This window comes from Sus scrofa, chromosome 12 (genome assembly GCF_000003025.6).
Source record: "Sus scrofa isolate TJ Tabasco breed Duroc chromosome 12, Sscrofa11.1, whole genome shotgun sequence".
Classification (NCBI taxonomy): domain Eukaryota; kingdom Metazoa; phylum Chordata; class Mammalia; order Artiodactyla; family Suidae; genus Sus; species Sus scrofa.
Genome location: NC_010454.4, coordinates 51,526,725 through 51,547,771, shown reverse-complemented (window position 1 = coordinate 51,547,771; position 21,047 = coordinate 51,526,725). Strand labels below are relative to the sequence as shown.

Below are 21,047 nucleotides of genomic sequence, written 5' to 3'. Positions count from 1 at the left end.
TACCAGGGCACGTAAAATACACAGGGTCATCAAGAAAGTAAGTCTTCCCAAATCAGTGGTGAAAATAAAACAATATATTCCTTTTTTTTTTCCTAGGGCTGCTCCCGCGGCATATGGAGGTTCCCAGGCCAGGGGTCCAATCGGAGCTGGAGCCTCCAGCCTACGCCAGAACCACAGCAATGCGGGATCCAAGCCACGTCTGCAGCCTACACAACAGCTCACGGCAACGCCGGATCCTTAACCCACTGAGCAAGGCCAGGGATCGAACCCGCAACCTCATGGTTCCTAGTCGGATTCGTTAACCACTGGGCCACGACGGGAACTCCTAAAACAATATATTCTAAACAACATTTTGTGAATAAAGGAAAGGACACCCAAGAAAGAAGCCACACACATCACGTCACACACATCACGTACAAGATTCACTTATGGTATGCTTTTTTTTTTAAGGTTCACTTTTAATGGATTTAATAGCTGTGTGCAAATTTGAGCATTATATGCAAGAGCTGATGTTTCTATAGTTATGTCTGATCAAGAACAGACTCTCAAAATACAGCACAAACCCGAACTAGATTTTTGGGGGCTTTTTTCTATAAGTTGTAATATTCTGATCAAATACAATTCTTGCTTCCCCATAGATGCACTGTTTCCTTATATGTTCAAGGGGTGGTACCTCAGATGCCTGGTCATAGTTCTACTCATTTCTGGAGAGCTGGATTCAATGGATTCAGACATCACAGTACATAATCAGTTGGATCCACAAAGGAAAAACTTGTCCTCATTCTGGCATCTCTTTACAACAGAGAGGCAACATTAAGTTAGGATTTTTACCAAGAACTGGGTGTTGGCGCTTTTTCCCCTTGTAATGAAATCTGTGCTGCCTTGAAGGCTCCAAGCGCCATGATTACTAGACGCAGGAGGACAAACACCTGCTTGCTGTGCATCTACTGACATGACGCTGCTCCAGGGAGCTAGGGATTCACCCAGATGTGGATTTCACAGGTTTGAAAAAAGGTAGAAAGCACACCATTGGAGAGCTTATTGATTGAAAAGCATAGTTCAAGATTAGATGTGCGACATCATTGGGAAACATTGCACTTTCGTAAGAAAGTTTAAAAGGTATTTATATGTCCCCTGCAGCTCCATATACACAAACGTGTATGTCTTTGTAGTAATATGGAGAGTTGGACTGGCTTTTCCAATCTGATTTATTCCCTGAGCAGCTGTGCTAAAAGTCAACATTTTAAAAAGCCCAATATAAACTACGGTAAAAACTCTACCAGAATGCTGCAGTGATAAACATTGTTCTGTACAGAAACGTAGAAGCTCAGAAGCTCATAGGAATTTACTCCTGCTCAAATAAAAAAATACATATATACACATACACATTTCCAGAAACAGTTCAGGTACTTAAGCTGGACATAAATTATTTTGAGCTAAGTTTTACTTGCCCCAGAGAACACCTCTACATAGTTTGCTGAGGAACATAATAAATCCCTCCACCTCCAATATTTTTTATCAGCATGATGAATGTTTTATCAAAAATATAATATTTTCTTTTACCAAGTCAGGCTAAACATCCTAGGCCTCTATGAAATAAATGAGAAAAATACACTTGAAAATTTTCTAAAGAACTTTTCAGAAAGTCAGCAATAGTAACTACAAGAGAATTCTAAGAATTCAATAAGACAGGGTATGTAGGGTCTATCAAATCCTATTTGGCTTCATGCAGCTACTATTTTTAACAGAAAGAAGTCACGTGCCCAGACATGGCTGGTGCTGAGGCAGACTCACACAATAGCACCAGCACGGGAAGATCAGACCCAGAAAGGGGTGCTTCTGCCCACCGTGGTCTCACTGGACCAGCATGAAGACACCATCCACTGTCTCTGAAGGGTCTCTCAGGCCGCTTGGGCCCTGGCTCGGAAGCTGCATGATTCCCTTTGTAATGACCAAAATACTGCGCATGTGCGTTTAGACCAACTCAGTGCAATAAAAGGGCTCAATCTTGCCATCTTCTAAGGCAAAGCATTCTCTGCTAAAAGGTTATTTGCTTTTGATAATTAAATAGCTAAGAAGGACTTCTAATGTCTTTTCCCTTTTCAGAATATGGAGGCCCAATAATCCCCTTACAAATGTGGAAACAGGACTAGGGACGAGCGAGCAGCAAAGCCAGGCTGTCCTCAAAGGAACAAAGAGCCGAGGAAATAAATAAAAGAACATAAACACCAGCTGGTGATGGGATGAGCTAAGGCTGCCCTTCTGCCTCCGCCCCGACCCCAGGGGCTGGGCCTGAGGACAAGAGCCTTATGCTCAGCTCAGAGTCACTCCTTAGACGTGGGTGTTTACACACCCTGTAAGAGAGATGGCTGTGCTGGAGGCCATCAGGCTACAAGCCACACTTGACATGATTCAGAAGCTACAAATCAACCTTCACCCCACAACCTCCAGGTCTCCTGAAAGCACAGGTGGGGATATGCGCCTTTACAGTGTAAGGATGGCACTGTGGGGAGTGAGGTCGGGTGTGGGGCTCAACAGCACCTCCCTCTGGAAGGTCTACAGAAGCCAATTTCTCGAGTTATCATGCAAATAGACACTGAAATAGACCCGAGGTCAGCAGCTCTTGCAGTCCCCCTTCCAGACAGTTCCCTCAGTCCCAGGAACTCAGGGGGTCATGTTGTACCCGACTGACTGTGCACAGAACAGCAGTAACACCAGCCAAGCACCAGGGCTCTGGACCTGCCGCGTGTTCATCATGGGCAGACACAACTCTGGGTACCTTCCTCTCATTTGCTCTAAGCCTCCGGACCCCAACCCCCTAAGTATTATTATCACCCTCATCTGGCAGGTGGGGTCACTGATGCTCGGAAATTGACAAAGTCACCCAAAGTTGCCCAGCAAGAACCCAAAGCATCACTGTGAAGTTTCCAAGGTATGGACAGGTCTGGGTGGTTCAGCCTGAGGGGTTTAAACCAAAAGGCTTTCAAGCTCCTAGAAGGCAGCAGGATCCGCTCTGGGCCACCTGCGGCCTCTGGCGGCGCGGGTGTGGGCGGCTCAGTTCCTGGCGGCCTTCATTTTCCTTCTGAAGAAGTCGGGGGCAGCCTCGTACAGCCACTCGGCGTCCACGACACACAGGTCGCGCATGTAGCACTTGTTGGTGAAGAGCAGCTCCGTGTACACGACGCAGGCCGGCTTGCAGTGGAAGAGGGCTGACGACGGGTGGATGGCCACCGGCTGGTGGGTGTCCGTGGTGGCGTAGGACCCGTCGGGCTGCAGCTCGGCGCTGTTCATGAAGAGGCTGTGTGCCAGGCAGCGGCGGATGCGCTCCGTGTCCCCTCGCGACGACAGGATCGGCATGGACATCTGCCTCGGCAGGAAGCGAGACAGAAAAGAACCGGCCGTGAGGACCGCGCCGCGTCCACAGCGTAGGGAGCCTGGGCGCTCACAGCGCAGCTCGGGTGAGGCTGAGCCCACACCCGGGGGCTGCCTCGGAGGCCTGGGATCAGCAAGAAACCAGCGGGAAGACACAGAAGGACGACAGGGAAACCGCAGTCCGGAAAGAGAGGCCCCGAGTAGACCGTAGTACAAGCCGCCAAACCGCAGACAGGCTGGGGACCCCACCTCCCGACCCCTTGCGGAAATGTCCCCCGACGTCCGGGAAGGGTGGACACCCCCCCACACTCCCCTCCCCGCGCCCAGCCTCCGATCCCCTCCACCCCCTTGACGCCCTCCCGTGGGTGCTCGGAGGAGACGCAGCCTCAGCTCCACAGGGAAGGGTCACTCCTCCATCCCCTCGCAGGTCCCCTGGCTGAGAAGTCGCGTCCCCTGACCCCAGGCCACAGCCGAGCAGCCCCGAGGACACTTGGCTGACCTCTGCTGGGCCAGCTTCTCCCTTCTCAGCGTGTGGAGTCTGAAGGGAAAGCTGAGCATCCCCTGTGAGCTGAGTGGAGCTGGGGCAGCTCCTTAGGCAGACTGTGGTCCTGGCTCCCAACCTGCTTCTGTCCCTTATTCCTGCCCTGTGGGCTTCCCTATTTCCTGCCCAGAGAAGACACAGCTCTTTTCCCCCTTTGCCCTTCAGGACAGCTCAATAGGTTTTGTTTTTTGCAATGAGCTGGACCTGACCTGATGAAGACCTTCTTAATCTCATCTGTCACGAAGGAGCTCAGCTGTCACCACCTCCAGGAAGCCCCAGGGCCCCACGGCTAACGTTCAGGCTGCCCGCTCTGCCACTCACTGATTTGGGGCAAAGGACTGAACTTCCTTAGGCTCTTCATCATTTGTAAAATGGAAACAGTAACAGAATCGACCTCATAGGAGTGAGACGAGGTTTTCAAACGAGGCAACCACACAAAGAGTGAAGACGGTGCCTGAGTAACTGCTTTACACGTGACCGTGATTATGAAAATTACTGACTCCACACATGAGTTTTTTTTTTTTTTCTTTTTCTTCTCTTTTCACACACATGAGTTTTTCATGTGAAGATATGGCAGATCTCCCCTCTAGATTGTTCCTGAAGATAGGAATCATAGGGCCTGGCAAATAAAGAGAAGCCATCACCAGTTCCTAAATTCAGAACTAGCAAGGGACACTGTATCTGTCAATCAAAAAACGAGAAAACTGGAGGTCCCACTGTGGCACAGTAAGTTAGGAATCTGACTGCAGTGTCTCAAGTCACCGGGAAGACACAGGTGTGATGCCCAGCCTGGCGCAGTGGGTTGAAGGGATCTGGCATTACTGCAGTTTTGGCTCACATTCAGTTCCTGGTCTGGCAACTTCCATGTGCCACGGATACGGCCATTAAATAAAAGAGAGAGAGAGAAAGAGCACTCATGGAGCCAAGGGATGGCCTGGCAGGAAAGCTGTTCTAGGATAAGAAGGGTCGGAACACCATGTATAATGCAGAACACAACAGGCTACTGTGAAGAGGAAGCCCTTTAGTGCTAACAATAGGGCCGCTGGCATCAGACACAGGCCCGGGTACAGGTGACAACTGTCTCCCGGGGACATGTGGATGGCCCATGCTGGGGGCCATCTCAGAAGAGCCTTTACACACACCATCACCACAGAGTTGTTCACGACAACAAAAAGTGACACTCAGAATGCTCAACAGAGCAGACTGCTTCCAGAAACACCCCGCCTCCGAGGGAAAACGTGGAGCATCCCACAGCCACTGAAAAGACACAACAGAACCTTAAACAGCATGTCCTCTAAGAGCGAACATAACCTGATAGAAAACTTGTTGGTTGGTGATTTGGCAAGGTCTGTCAAAATCTAAATTCCCCATCCAGGAATCCTCCTTGTGGCTCAGCTGGTTAGGAACCCGACTAGTATCCATGAAGATGCAGGTTTGATCTCTGGCTTCGCTCAGTGGGTTAAAGATCTGGTGTTGCTGTGAGTGTGGTGTAGGTCGCAGACATGGCTCGGATCCAGCATTGCTGTGGCTGTGCTGCAGGCCAGCAGCTGCAGCTCCAATTTGACCCCTGGCCTGGGAACCTCCATATGCCTCGGGGGTGGCCCTGAAAAGCAAAAAAAAAAAAAACAAAAAAACAGACACAAAAACACCCAAACAAAAAACTCCCCCATCTCCCCATCTAGAAGATCATGCTATGTGCACCAGAACACACACACACACACACACACATATATGTATATATATATATATATATATATATATGGATGGTTACTGAGCCCAAGCTAAATGACCACAATTAGGGGCTTAGTTAAATAAAATGTAGTGAATACAGTGAAATACTATGAAGTCACTAAAAAAGAGCGAGGGAGACACAGGCACTGAGAGCCCAGACACAAGGTATTCAAGAAATACGCCACATGGAAAAAAGCAAGTTGCAAAACAAAATGTATATATTTGCTTTTAAAATAAAATTTTATATATGTAACCATGTTGGTTTGTGTACACACACACATACACACAAAAACATATATACACACGATAAAAATTCCAGAAGGATCTACACTAGGCTATTGTTTATCTTTGGAGGGCAGGAGTATGGATGGGTCTTTTATATTTTCTGTATTATTTATCACGATGTTTTTTGTCATTGTATCAATGTGTAGCAGTTATGCACTGTTTTCATAATCTGAAAAAAGTCAGATATTTCCCCTAAAAAAAAACTTAGGGATAATTCTAATAACATTAGAAAATGCTTCTAAAGTTTATAATGTATACATGCAATGTCACTATGTAAAAATGCGTTATATCTTGGAGTTCCCATCGTGGCTCAGTGATTAACGAATCCAACTAGGAACCATGAGGTTGGGGGTTCTGGCCTCACTCAGTGGGTTAAGGTTCCAGCATTGCCGTGAGCTGTGGTGTAGGCCGGCAGCTACAGCTCTGATTAGACCCCTAGCCTGGGAACTTCCATATGCCATGAGTGCGGCCCTGGAAAAGACATTAAAAAAAGAAAAAAAAAAAAAAAAAAAGCATTATTTCCAAATTTCCCTACAATAAGAGGTTTTTTTGGTAATCATGAGCAAAAAGCAATTTGAAAATTTTCACCTAGAAAGAGTGACAGCCTAGAACCCAAAGCGACCCCAAGAACACCAGGAAGAAAAATACCTTTAAGCAGATATCCCTCAGCTGTGCTCTGACTTCAGCTACTAGCATCATGTTCTTACTGTTGACAAAATTCTCTTTGCACCAATCCTGAATAGGAGAAAAAAAAGACACAACACAGTCCTCTCATTTCCACAGAAAACACGCACAGCACACATACTTTTTAGAACATGGTTGAATTCAGAGGGAAAACTTCAGGTGCCAAAAATAAATACAGGGAAATATCTTTACATCAAAAAGCGTGAACTATAAGGGAAAACACTAAAACTCTAGAGTAAACTAAAAAAAAAGTTCCTTTGTTAAGTTGCCATGAAAAAAGCTACTGCAGCCTGGGCTATGTGCATCACTAGACCCATTCAAGGTTAATCACCAACCAAACAAACAAACCCCAAAAAACCCTCCCATAAATCAGTAAGAAAATGCCCCATAATCCAGTAGGAAAATGGACAAAGGAAATGGACAGACAACTCACAGACAATGAACTACACAAGGACAATAAACTTAAGCACAGGTTCTTGGCCCCTTGAGGACTCAGGGCAGTGCAGTTCCAAATAACTGAGTTCTCGCTCACATCCAGCAACGTGGCAAAAGTGAAAGTCACGTCAATGAAGAGATGGAGAGGCCAGTACACTGCACTGGGGAGGAGAAGGAGGTGTTGATAGCGTGGGGAGCCACCCAGCAGGGGAAGCTGGCTGCAGCTGCGCCAAGACCAGCAGGTCCCCTCCTGGGTGTCGCCCCCTCGTGCAGAGGAGACCTGGGGGGGCCAGAGCAGAAACAGGCTGCGAAAGGGCAGGAAACATTTACAGCCCACGATGACCGAGCACTTCATGAAGTCAAAACATACTGCCACCAGCGGGGACACCGACCCACTTGAGGGTCGTGGTTACAGGAGGAAGGACTACAAGAGCAGCAGCTCAGGGCTCTTGCTGGGTCTGCAGCATTTCATTTCCTTAAAAATAAGTTGTGGCAAATAGAGCAAAGTCTTTACAACAACTACAACTGACTGGGAGTTCCCGTCATGGCTCAGTGGTTAACGAATCCAACTAGGAACCATGAGGTTGCGGGTTCGATCCCTGGCCTCGCTCAGTGGGTTAAGGATCCGGCGTTGCTGTGGCTGTGGCATAGGCGAGCAGCTACAGCTCTAATTGGACCCCTAGCCTGGGAACCTCCATATGCTGTGGGAGTGGCCCTAGAAAAGGCAGAAAGACAAAAAATAAATAAATTAATTAATTAAATAAAGAACTGACTGCAGGACTTCTCTTGTGGCACAGAGGGCTAAGGATCGGCGTTGCTACTCAGGGCCTTGCTGTGAGGTAGGTTAGACTCCTGGCCTGAGAACGCCCACATTTCAGGTGTGGCCAAAATAATAAATAAATAAAGCATGTGTGCTCTGGCACAATTACTGATCTTACTGACACAGGAAAGAAGATACGGCCATTTTCCATCTTGGTCCAGGGAACTGAAATATCGCACAAGCAAAATTGCTGTGAAGAGAGCTCAGGGTGGGTGGGGGAACCAATCACTGGGTGCCTAGGAAACTGGGTCCCTGAGTACTTACAGAATTTGCACACGTTAAATATGAGTTGAACAGGAGCACAGCCAAAGGCCGGCATCACATCCTCCTCCCAGCATTGTGGACATTTCCGAAATGACAGCTGGCACTCTTTCTGTGGCTCTTTAGAAGGTGCAGCCGGAAAGGGAAAGTTCACTTAAATCACGGGCCCAAAGGGATACACCGCTTGAGAGGAGGAACAAGACAAGGCCTGCCTTGGAGTTAAGGGTCTGGCATTGTCACTGCTGTGGCTCTGGTTATAGCCATGGCTCACAATCCCTAGCCAGGGAACTTCTGCATGCCTCAGGGGTGGCCAAAAAAAAAAGTCAAGGGAGTTCCCATGGTGGCTCAGATGGTTAGGAACCCAACTAGTACCCATGAGAATGTGGGTTCGATCCCTGGCCTTGCTCAGGAGGTTAAGGATCCAGTGTTGCCGCGAGCTGTGGTGTAGGTTGCAGATGTGGCTCAGATCCCACATGAGGCCGGCAGCTGCAGCTCTGATTCGACCCCAAGCCTGGGAACCTCCATGTGTGAGCTGCATATGTGGCCCTAAAAGTCAAACACACAAACAAAAAACGAAAGACAAGACCTGCCTTGTTCCCGCCTGTGTTCCTGAAGGCCCGGTAGATGTTGAGCAGGGTGACGTGGTCACCCTCACTGGCCATGAACTTCTTCCGCGCGCTCTGCACCTCGTCCCGCCGGGAGGGAGGGCTGTAGAGGACACTGTCCACGGACAGCAGGGAGACGATGGTCAGCATCTCCTCCGTGCAGTGGAATGTGGGGGACAGGAGGATGGCCTGCAAGTCCACATTAAAAACCGCGTCAGGAGTTCCCGTCGTGGCGCAGCGGGAACGAATCCAACTACGAACCATGAGGTTGCGGGTTGGATCCCTGGCCTCGCTCAGCCGGTTAAGGATCCGGCGTTGCCGTGGCTGTGGTGTGGGTTGCAGACATGGCTTGGATCCTGTGTAGCTGTGGCTGTGGCGGAGGCTGGCAGGTGTATCTCAGATTGGACCCTTGGCCTGGGAACCTCCATATGCCAAGGGTGCGGCCCCTAAAAAAGCAAAAAAAGGAAAACGAAGACTGTGTCATTGCAGTTTTTTCCTGGCTTCTGGATGTAACATTTCCATTCATGGCTTTCGCAGCTTCCCTTCTAAGGCGTTTAGGAGCAGGTGTTTCTAGATCCACGGCTAGGTATGTTATGCTCTTTTACTTTTTGTAAAACAGACGGCTGCTCCCCCCTGCAGGACCCCATACACGTGGGACTCGTGACTTCCCCACACAGAGGGTCAGGCAGTGTCAGACACGTCAGGGCTGATTATTTAAGAGAAGACGTGCAGATTAATCTAGAAGCACAGTTGGGGCCACTCCTCTGGGATGGCTGACCTGTAACGGACAGGAAAGGGGGACGGAGGAGAGGGAATCATTTACTTTTGCAAATCTGGGTTCTAACGGAAACGCTGCCATCTTTCTTCCCATCGGAGTCAGGGTGAGCTGGTCATCCTTGCGATCAAGAGCGCCCAGGAGCTCCAGCTGGGCGATGGCTGCCTGGATGTGCTCTAGAGAGAGGGGCACAAAAGGGGGCAAGTGTTCAAAAGAGGACCAAGCCACAGCTCGTTCAGTACTTCGGGGAGCTTCTGATTAGCCTACGTCAAGCCATAGCAAGGATACAACCTCGCTGCCCCCAGCAGGTGCTTTTTACCGTCTTCAGTTCACTTCTCTTTTGAAACAATGGCCTGCAATCCAGCAGGTAAATCTGCGATGCTGCCAAGCTACATGGATGAACCTCACCCCCAGAGAGCCTCAAACACTGTGCAGTGCCTCACAGGCCCCTGGTGAGAAGGACAGTATTAACTAGATACTCTTGTTCTTTTTGCATGTGAATCATGTAGATACATTACCTATTAAAAAATAAAAATGCATTTCTTTCTTTCTTTTTTTTTTTTTTGCCTTTTCTTGAGCTGTTCCCGCGGCATATGGAGGTTCCCAGGCTAGGGGTCGAATTGGAGCTGTAGCCACCGGCTTATGCCACAGCCACAGCAACGCCAGATCCTTAACCCACTGAGTAAGGCCAGGGATCGAACCCACAACCTCATGGTTCCTAGTCGGATTCGTTAACCACTGAGCCACGATGGGAAGTCCTAAAAGTACATTTCTAAGGATGTAATACATACATACATACGGGAAAGTGATCTGTAAAATATATTAAGTGCAAAAAGCAGAGTGGCACTATCTATCAGTAGGAGAAATACATGTTTGTTTATTCATAGAATGGAATGATATTTACTACCTAGAATGCATCAAACATAAACCTTACAAAACATGAATCAGGAGTTCCCATCGTGGCGCAGTGGTTAACGAATCCGACTAGGAACCATGAGGTTGCGGGTTCGGTCCCTGCCCTTGCTCAGTGGGTTAACGATCCGGCGTTGCCGTGAGCTGTGGTGTAGGTTGCAGACGCAGCTCGGATCCCGCGTTGCTGTGGCTCTGGCGTGGGCCGGTGGCTACAGCTCCGATTGGACCCCTAGCCTGGGAAACTCCATATGCCACGGGAGCGGCCCAAGAAATAGCAACAACAACAACAACAAAAGACAAAAACAAACAAACAAACAAACAAAAAAAAACATGAATCAATGAAAAGGGAAGGTTACTGGGAAATGGATATGTAAACACAACTGAAACAGCACAGTGCTTAGGGATATAATGTGTGTGCATGGAATAAAACTGTCAGGAAAAGGAGGGAGGAGTTCCCATTGTGACTCAGAGGGTTAAGAACCCAACACAGCCTCTCTGAGGATGTGGGTTCGATCCCTGGCCTTGCTCAGTGGGTTAAGGATCTGCCATTGTCAGAAGCTATGGTGTAGGTCGCAGACTTGGCTCGGATCTGGCGTTGCTGTGGCTGTGGTGTAGGCCAGCAGCTGCAGCTCTGATTCAACCCCCAGCCTGGGGAACTCCATATGCCTCGGGTGTGCCCCTAAAAAAAACAGGAAGGAAAATAGTGTACTGAAGAGATGCCAAGTGCTAAAGCTACCATTATTAAGAAGCCTATTTATTTATTTATTTTTCTTCCCCCAAGAGAGAGATTATCAGTGGAGGGCAGTGCTGATCAACTTCCAGTCAACAGCAAGGAAACCTAAGGCTCTTGCTGATAATGGTGCAATTCCCAGAGCTCCTGCTGTGGCACAAAGGGATTGGCAGCATCTTGGGAGTGCTGGGACATGGGTTCGATTCCCGGCCCAAGAGGTTGAAGATCTGGTGCTGCCACAGCTTCCACTTAGCTCTTGGCTGCAGCTCGGATCTGATCCCTGGCTGGGGAGCTCGATGTACCATGCGGCGATCCCCCGGCAAAAAAAAAGACTGCAATTCCCTTAGGTCTGCAGTATCCCATGGACTCCTAGAGCAACTTCCCTGGTTCCTGTGGACACAGAACCTGCCCGTGGTGCCTGCGTGAAGCCACTGCTTCTGCACCAGCATCTCTCCTTTCATAATTGGGAGATTCTTCTCCAAGAGTTAAGGTTGTGATCCACCAAATTAAACAAAGGAGGCCGCCAGAAGAGTCCCCTGGTTGCTCTCGCTGCCTCGTGTGCCATCCGCCTCCTTGAAGCCTCCACTTACCTGGAGACGGTTTGGACATGAAGTCAAAGGTCAGCACGTCCGGGACCCTCATCGCGAGGAGCTGCAGCATCACGCTCGCCAGGTTACACCTGCCAGAGACATGCAGGTGCTTCACACAGGTGTCCCTTCGGCCAGCGGGCCAGAACCACCCCCCGAGGAGCGTCGGTGAAGACAGCAGCTCCGGGAAGCCACTGCTGGAGCCGAGGGACAGATGGGGACAGCGGGTGGGGGCCCCTCGGGCCTACCTTTGGATCTCTGGCACAGTCATCTTGTCAAACTTCTCAAACTCATCCTCCGTGTAGAGTCGGTAGCAGACACCACTGTCCTCTCTGCCAGCCCGTCCTGTGCGTTGCCAGGCCTGAGTCTTTGACACCCGCTGCACCGCTAACACCTCCAGGCCACTGTCTGGTTGGAGAGGGGCCCACGTTAGTGCTGTGCTCCTCACAGGAACCGCTGCTACATGAGGACAAAGAGCGGCCTTCCTCAGAGCCCCAGGGGTGCCTCCTGTGACACCAGAGTCCAAGCACAAAACCACACTGGTCTGTGGTGCAACGAGACCTTGCTGTGAAATCTGAGACCAAAGCCTCAGAAGACCTCGTGCTAGCAGCTGGGGGCAGAGCGGGGGGTGGGGGGAGGAGGCAGGAGAGCAGAGTTCAGAGGCCTTGGCTTAGATCACAGGTGACAACAACCTGGTCTGCCCAGGACAGAGGGGTCTCCCAGGACTTGGGACTTTCAGTGCTAAAACCGAGGCAGTTTCTAGAAACCCAGGATGGCCGGTCCCCCATCAATCAATGGCTTGGACATGAAACGCCTCCAGCGCCCTGTACGCTGCCTTCCCCCTCCCTCCCCCTATGAGGGACCACAGGGTACTGATGTGCCCGGGAGTGACGAGACTAGCTTTCTCCATAAAGGTGTGTTCTGTGCCAGGCGGTGGAGAACCAAGCCCTTTCACACACGTGGTCCCTGAGACACACGCCTGAAAGTCAGCACCTTGAATGCTCAGCAGCGCAGCACTTCAGCTGCCTCAAAACCTCTGGAATAAAGCGAGGAACACAGACCCAAATAAAAATGACTTCGAACAAGCTGCCCACGGCACACACTCAGGAAACAGCCCATGCCCTGCCCCAGCCTGGGGGCTCCGCTTCCTTCCTGGAGGACTGGAGCTCGAACCGGCCACGCTGGGATGTCATCTCCCAGGAAGCCTCCTATGTCAGGCTGTCCCTGGCCTGAGAGCCACTGTTCTCGCCCACCTTCTGACGGGGTTGCAGCCCTTCTGCCCAGGTCCCTGACTCCTGTCCCCAGGTCTGCCACCCGGGGCTCCTCTTTCCTGCGCAGGCGCCTTTGTGGGCCTGACTCAGGCGTGGGGCCTGCCCCTCAGCTCTCAGGTGCTCACAGACATGAATCGCTCCTTTGGGGGGAACTGTGGGACCGCAGGGGGCTCACTATACAGAGCAGAGGCGTTCAGGAGCTACAGATTCTCACCAGGGTTATACTTCTTTGCTTTAACCATGCCCGTGTCAACTACATATTTTATTCCTGTAATGGTTATGGAGGTTTCAGCGATGTTGGTTGCAATGATCACTTTGCGGCAGCCCTGAGAGGAGGAAGAAAACCAAAAAGCCGCATGACACACACAGGATTCACAAGTTTCAAAACATATTCCTCACCGTTCATTTTCACAGTTCACTTGCGATCAGTGAAAGGTGACTTTGTTCTTTCTTCTTTTTTTTTTTTTGTCTTTTTGCCATTTCTCGGGCATATGGAGGTTCCCAGGCTAGGGGTCAAATCAGAGCTGTAGTCACCAGCCTACGCCGGAGCCACAGCAACGTGGGATCTGAGCCGCGTCTTCGACCTACACCACAGCTCAAGGCAACGCCAGATCCTTAACCCACTGAGCAAGGCCAGGGATCGAACCTACAACCTCATGGTTCCTAGTCGGATTCGTTAACCACTGCGCCATGACGGGAACTCCAAGATGACTTCGTTCTTAATGACAGTTACTAATATTGACTAATATTGACGGCCAGTCACTGAATTGGGCTGGCGAGGCGGGCAGGCGTGGGGGGAGTGTTCCAGTCTCCAAAGCTTCTTCTGAGGCACTGAGATGTGGTGGAACCAGTACAAGATTGAGAGGCAGGTAAACGTGGGCTGGAATCCTGGCCTTGCCAGTTAACGGTCACTTCAGCCCTCAGGGCCCCTGGGTTGGAAGAGACCTACCTTGCAGTTCTCAAGAGGCTGAGAAACAGCGTGTGGCAGAGCAGGCAGAGTGCCTGGCACAGCATGGGTGCCCAAGAAATGCATCCTGGACAACAGGCTTGTTTTCTGGTCGACCTCGGAGGAGTCACTCACCCATCTTCTGGCTGCTACATTTGCCCCCTGCCCCTCATGCCCTGACAACCATCCTCCTGTCCCCTCATCCCCCCCTCATCCCCTGTCCTCCTGTCCCCTAGTCCCCAGTCCCACCACAGCTCTGCCTACCACGCCTGCGCCTTTCCAGCCCTGTAAATTGTCCCCAGGCCTCCTGTCCCACACGCCTTGTCTGGAGCCTGACGACGGGAGCAGGGGCCCCTAGGGTGGTGCCTGGGAGGGGCCGGGCAGAAGTGGGGTGACTCACCTTCGGAGCCCCCTGGAAGACGCGCAGCTGCTGGGCATAGGGCAGGGAGGCGTAGAGGGGAAGGACCAGCATGGAGGGGCAGCCGTCAGGGAGGTGCTTGGCGATGTCCCGGCAGGTCCTGCTCATGGCTTCGATCTCCTCCTGCCCGGTGAGGAACACCAGGATGTCCTGGGAGCACGGGGCCTCCTACCGAAAAGGCGGAGAGGGGTCATGAGGTGCAGGGTGCACCCAGCAGGGCAGTGGGCACTGGTGAACTTTCCTAGTTATTGTTCTTAGCTTGGGAGACCTAAACGAGCCTAAACATGTCTCCCCTGGGGGAGCTCCCCTGGGAGCGCAAGCTGCAGCTTACAACGGACAGCCGGCTATGTTGAAAGACTAATTAAGGGAGTTCCTGTTGTGACGCATGGGTTAAACACCTGACGTTGTTTCTGTGAGGATACAGGTTTGATCCTTGGTCTCGCTCAGTGGGTTAAGGATCTGGTGTCACCATGGCTGTGGCATAGACCCCAGCTGCAGATATGATTCGACCCCTAGCCAGGGAACTTCCATATGCAGGTGCAGCCCTAAAAAGAGGAAAAAAACAAAAAAACAAACCAAAAAAAAACTCAGGAGATTTTGAAGGAAAACCTCCAGACTGCTTGTGCAACAAGAACAATGCCTATAACTGCACAATCAGGAGAGCAAATAAAATCTGCATGAAGCTTCCTTCCTTTCAAAATCATCTGACAATAGAGATGCAATTTGGGGAAATCCTGATCCATGGAAACGGCCAGAAGGAGTCATGCCATCAAATACACTCTCCTCTTTATTTCTGGCCTCACCCATGGCATGTCGAAGTTCCCAGGCCAGGGATCAAACCCAAGCCACAGCAGTGACAAAGCCAAATCCTTAACTGCTAGGCCAACAGGGGACTACTAATACAGGTTTGTTTGTTTGTTTTTTAAAAAAAAGAAAACTCTAGGAGTTCCCATCGTGGCTCAGCGGTAATGAACCCAACTAGTTTCCATGCAGATGCAGGATAGATCCCCGGCCTTGCTCGGTGGGTTAAGGATCCAGCCTGGCCGTGAGTTGTGGTGTAGGTCACAGACGAGGCTTGGATTTGACCCCTAGCCTGGGAACTTCCATATACCACAGGTTCAGCTCTAAAAAATCAAAAAAAAAAAAGGAAAGAAAAAGACAAACTCTAAATTGCAGTTCATTACTGGTTAATACACCTTTTTTCTTTTTTTTAAATGACAGAAAATACCAGAGGACATCACACATAGTAAAAGGAAGCAGTGTTTCCTAAGATTTACTTCAGTTCTACATATCGTGTCCTGAGTTGCAACATAAAATGTGCTTCTTACTGGGGGTTCTGATCAAAATATGCTCACAAGCCACAGCTCTAATGTATGGATGCTTTCTGGTGCAGATGAGGAAAGATGCTGGTCACAGTTAAATTCTTGTCTTTTCTCTTTTTTTTAGGGCTGCCCCTGCAGCATATGGAAATTCCTGGTCTAGGGGTCAAATGAGAGCTGCAGCTGAGGGCTACGCCATAGCCACAGCAATGCCGGATCCAAGCCACCATCTGTGATGGGGCAATGGCAGATCCTTAACCCACTGAGTAAGGCCAGGGATTGAACCCAGATCCTCACAGAGACTATTTTGGGTTCTTAACCTGAGCCACAATGGGAACTCCTGAGGTTTTTTTTTTTTTTTTTTTTTTAGGAAAAAAAGAGCATAGTAAAGATTACAAATGTGGAGATGGTGAGCAAACTCCTTATTCAACTTAAGGACACAGCTCACAGCGTGGTTTCGTTTGGCAGTTTTTCTTTCCAAGGCTGAATGCTCAAGATCAAACAGACCTTTCCAGGAATCTGCACTCGCAGCCTACCTGGTGGATCTGGAAGACCGAGACCAGGGCGGCGTGCAGGTAATCCTGCTGAGGCTGCTTGGTGTAGAAAATCTGGATCGGGTGCTGCCGGCCCTCCAGGTAGAGGACGGGGGCTCCATTGAAATACTGAGAGAACAGGTCCACGTCCATGGTGGCCGACATCACAATCACCTGCATGCGGGACGGAGCAGGGGCGGGGGTAGCGGGATGGGAGACGAGCCCTGCCTCCCCGAGCCCCCAGCCCTGCGTCGCGCCCCCCACGCGGCTTCCCGGCCTCCGCAGCACAACCGGCTGCACCTACTTTGAGGGGCAGCTTCCCCAGCTCCTTCCGCCGCCGCTGCGCGGCTTTCACCACCCCGAAGAGCACATCCGTGTGGATAGTCCGTTCGTGGGCTTCGTCCAAGATGACGCAGCTGTACTTCCGAAGCAGGGAGTCGGAGATGGCCTCGCGCAGAAGCATGCCGTCCGTCAGGAACTTGATCTTGGTGTTGTCCGAGGTGACGTCATCGAAGCGCACCGTATAGCCAACCTGCGCGGAGACAGCGCTCATGCACTCAGCAGACGCAGGCTGAGCACCAACGTGTCCCGCGGTGCACAGGTCCCACCCGGCCCCACTCTCTGGGGCGATGGACACGCGCCCTCAGCTGCAATGATGCAAACATTAGGCAGAATTGAGAACTGGCCTCGGTCCCTCCAGCTACTTCATAGTTGCAAGTAAGCTACATACATATGAAGAGATGTCCAAGATGTTTTTAAGTCAAATGCATAAACACAAACACAAATGAATCTGATGTAGATGCAGTTCTGGGACTTAGTCCCAACACCCGCCTATATGTTAGCAAAACGCTTACAAGTTTATAGAAAGATACATAGAAATGAGACTTAGCAGACTTTACCAAAGCCTTAAAAGTGCTCTAGGAAAACAACTAATTTATCAATCTTGCTAACAGAGTTTGAAAACAAAGCAAATTGGACTGTCAGACCCTCTGAACTCGTAGGACCTAGCAAAGAACTGAGAGGTTGAAACAATCATGGCAAGAAAGAAGCCTGAGATATATAAGTGACCTTGCTCAGAAAAACAAAAGTCATGGGACAGGGGCTGGAGGGTAGGGGACCGAGAACTGTCAGTAAAGAAGGAAGTGAGGTACCAGCTTCCCGAGTTCAGTTCTCTTCTCGTCTGAGACTCTGGTAGCCAGAGAGATGGCAGCCACTCGCCGAGGCTGGGTCACAGCAATGACAGCCTGGCGCCCGATCCCCCCTTCATACAGGTACTGGGGATCTGTGTCGTCTTCCCAGAGCCGGTCTCCCCTAGGAAAGAAAAAAAGTCTCACTGAAATGCAAACTGAAACAGGGAGTTCCTGTTGTGGGGCAGTGGTTAATGAACCTGAATAGGAACCATGAAGTGGCGGTTTGATCCCTGGCCTTTCTCAGTGGGTTAAGGATCCAGTATTGCCATGAGCTGTGGCGTAGGTTGCAGATGCAGCTTGGATCCCGAGTTGCTGTGGCGTGGCGCAGGCCGGTAGCCACAGCTCCGATTGGACCCCTAGTCTGGGAACCTCCAGATGCCAGAGGTGCGGCCCTAGAAAAGACAAAACAACAACAACAACAACAAAAAACGAATGCAAACTGAAACATATTTCAGGCAACAAACAGATCAAAGTCAGAAGGAAAAGATAAAATACTCTGAAATGATAAAACCACAGGAAAATGGATACCCATGCATGCTGCTAGCAGAGTGTGAACTGGAGTTGTTTCTTGAAAGGCCAAATTATATTAGGAACATCTTTAAAATGTTTCTACCCTTTGACCCACGATTCTACTTGTAGGAATTGATTCTAAGGAAATAAAGATACAGCTTCAATGATGTTTTTGTCACCTTTGCTCCTGACAGCCAAAAGCTGAAAACAATGTACAAGGTCAGCGATAAGCCGGAACCGTAAAATCATACGATGAAACATAACTGTTATACAGAGATGTCCTACTTTTTAAAAGGATAAGTGAGATGTCCGTGTACTGATGTCAAGAGACTCCAGCTCCCTCGCTGCAGCCACAGCTAACTCCTCACCACCCCCAGCCTGCCTTCAGACCCTCAGCCTTTGTCCACACTGTGATGAGACACCTGCTCCCACACTCCTGCCTGACAAGCTCTACAAGATGAATTAGACCTCAAACTCTCTCCCCAGGGGCTGCACCTGCCTCCTCTGTATTTGTAGTGTCTCATTCACCTCTCTCCCGTCACTGATCCCCCTGCAGTCTATGAAACTTTTCTGCCCCTTAACAATATCAGAAGCCCCTGGAGGAGTTCCCGTTGTGGCTCAGCGGTAATGAACCTGACTGGTATCCATGAGGATGTGGGTTCGATCCTGGCCTCGCTCAGTGGGTTAAGGATCTAGCGTTGCTGTGGCTGTGGTGTAGGCCGGCAGCTGCAGCTCCAGCTTGACCCCTAGCCTGGGAACTTCCATATGCCACAGGTGCAGCCCTAAAAAGAAAATAAAAGCCCCTGGAGGGCAAAGAAGGCCCTTAAGGGCAGCTTTATTTCCTACCCTCCCAGCGCCCATTCAGGGTGAAGAACTTGGTGAACCTGTGTTCCTTGCCAACAGCTCCCACTGCCCTGTCTCTGCCCTGAGAGCCCTACGGGCCCATCTTTCTTCCCCTCTGATTGCTCAAGCTTCCTGACCAGAACAAGAATCTTTGGACCAACAGATTTTTATGCACTCCTCCTCCTGAGTCCACCAGGAAAAACCCAAACTTGGATCAACGTCTCCTTGCCCATCTTTTCTCTTCCTACCGCAAGAAACCGAGCATGGCTACAGTAAAATAACCCAACACTGCCGACAACGACCCGAGTTTGCAGGGACCCAAAGGCACCTGGGCACCAGCACTGCTGTCAATCTTTTTGCTTGTTTTTGCAGCCCTTTTTCTGTCCCCATCCTCCCCAAGGCCCCTATGACTCCCATTCTCAACACATCCCCCTCGCCTATTTCACAGAAAAAGTTAAGCCCTCAAATGCGATCTCCTTCCACCTCCCCCAAGCCTTTCTGCAGCCACCCCCATTCTGACCTCCCTTCTTCAGCTCCCTCATCCTCTTGGGCATCCCTCCTCCTAGTCCAGGCCAGCTCTGCACCCGGCCTTGTGGCCAAGTGCTCCTCTTCCTGCCCCCACCCCCTGCTCTAATAGTGCCCACCTTCCATCCTTGGCCTCCGTCTCTACTGAGTTCTTCCCCTCAACCTGTGAATACTTGCAAGCTCCTCTAGGTCCCCCTCTTTTTTCTCCAAACAGATGTCGGCTCCCACTATCTTCAGATCCTCACCCCTTACTTACTCCTCAGCCCAGTAAGAAATCAGCTCCCACCCTGACAGCTCTGCTGAAATAGAGCTCAAATGGACCCCTGAACCATACGTTGCATCCAATCCAGCAGGCATCTTTCTGGTTCCGTATTTACTGGACCTCATTGGTGCGTCTGTTTCCTCCCTTCTTACAACTCCATCCTTAGACTATCACCTCTCCTGGGTCTCCTTCCCCTCTTCGAAAACTCATCCTCTCGGTCTTTCAGGAGCTCCTCTTACTTAAATGTTGGGATCGAAGCTCCTTACGAAGTCCCCTGCCCTCAACTCTGCCTCTTACTTTGTGCACCAGAAACAACTGCTTGCGTTAGATAGGGCCCTTTCTCACCTCCACTTAAGTCTCTCATGCTGCAGGCCCTCTCCCCTGTGTCCATCGCCTTCTGGGGACCACCTCCCCAGCCATCCCTCCCTGAGTAATCCACTCCTCTCAGCTCTCGAAGTGTCCGCTGCGCCCCTGTACCCTTTCACAGGGAAGGTGAGTCTTTGCCTAACGGGTGGGTCACTTGCCCTGGCTGTGAGAGCCTCCAGAGAGGGGCTGTCCGACTCTCCTCCGAGGCCCTCGCCTGGCCCCCGCACAGAAAAGGCCGTCAAGTTTGTTGTAGAAACTAATGAAAGACGGCGATAGGCATCTAAGAAAAGCTGTTTTCGAGAAGCCGGAACAGGTAACGAGGAAGGACCCGCCGGCGCGGTCACTCACCGATGAGGATAGCGCTGTCCAGGTTTCGGAGCTGGGCCAACAGCTGCCCCCGCGCCTGGAAGATGGGCAGACTCCGGCGCTGCTGCTCCACGGCCTCAGGGTAGGGGCTGGTCGAGGGGTGGGCCAGGGCCGGCTGCTGCCTCCTGCCTCCTCCGCTGCCGCCCGCATTCAGCAGCATCACTACTCGCCGCCCGGGAGGGCAGGGCCGGGCGCGGCTCGGAGGCCCAGCGCCCGGCCGGAATCTCTTGGCCGGGGGGCAATCCGCCTCCTCGGGCATGTCGGGAGGGCACCCGGACGGGAGACGCGAGGGCGGGCAGCCCCTGCCGCTCCCGGGAGCAGACAGCTAGCGCGCGCCGCCCCTTCCCGCCACGTGCTGGCGGTTCCAGCCACCCAGCTGATCTCAGCGCCGCCACCCGGAGTCTTTAGTAAGGAGACTCCAAGTCCCAGCATGCACTGGCAGGGGAGCCAGGCTTTCACTTCCTGAGAGAGGGCAGAGCAGGCCCGGGGTACGACCGGGGAAAAAGGCCCGGAGCGACAACGAAGAAAGATAAGATATGTGGTTCCGAGAGACCTTAACTTTGGATAGCCACCACGGTTTTCTTCACTGTTTTAGTGTCCTGCTAACACTATTTTTCCCCCCAGTAAATGCACGTTTCCCTCTCTCTGCCACGATAGTACTGGCTCTTCAAGGAACATATTTAATTTGGTAAAATTAGTGAGGAACACACAAACATTTGCATTAATCTTCCCAACAGTTGCTCTCCCCAGTTTACAGATG

General features: G+C 50.9%; 1 protein-coding gene across 1 annotated transcript; it reads right to left on the bottom strand.

Moving 5' to 3' along the window:
- Positions 438-20,701, bottom strand: DHX33 (DEAH-box helicase 33). Its single transcript, XM_021067729.1, is given in 13 exon segments — positions 438-3,363; positions 6,578-6,664; positions 8,720-8,923; positions 9,558-9,685; positions 11,742-11,830; positions 11,987-12,146; positions 13,224-13,335; positions 14,356-14,541; positions 16,229-16,399; positions 16,530-16,757; positions 17,377-17,507; positions 17,510-17,536; positions 20,270-20,701. Coding segments are annotated over 13 exon segments (2,109 nt in total). The 5' UTR covers positions 20,547-20,701; the 3' UTR covers positions 438-3,054.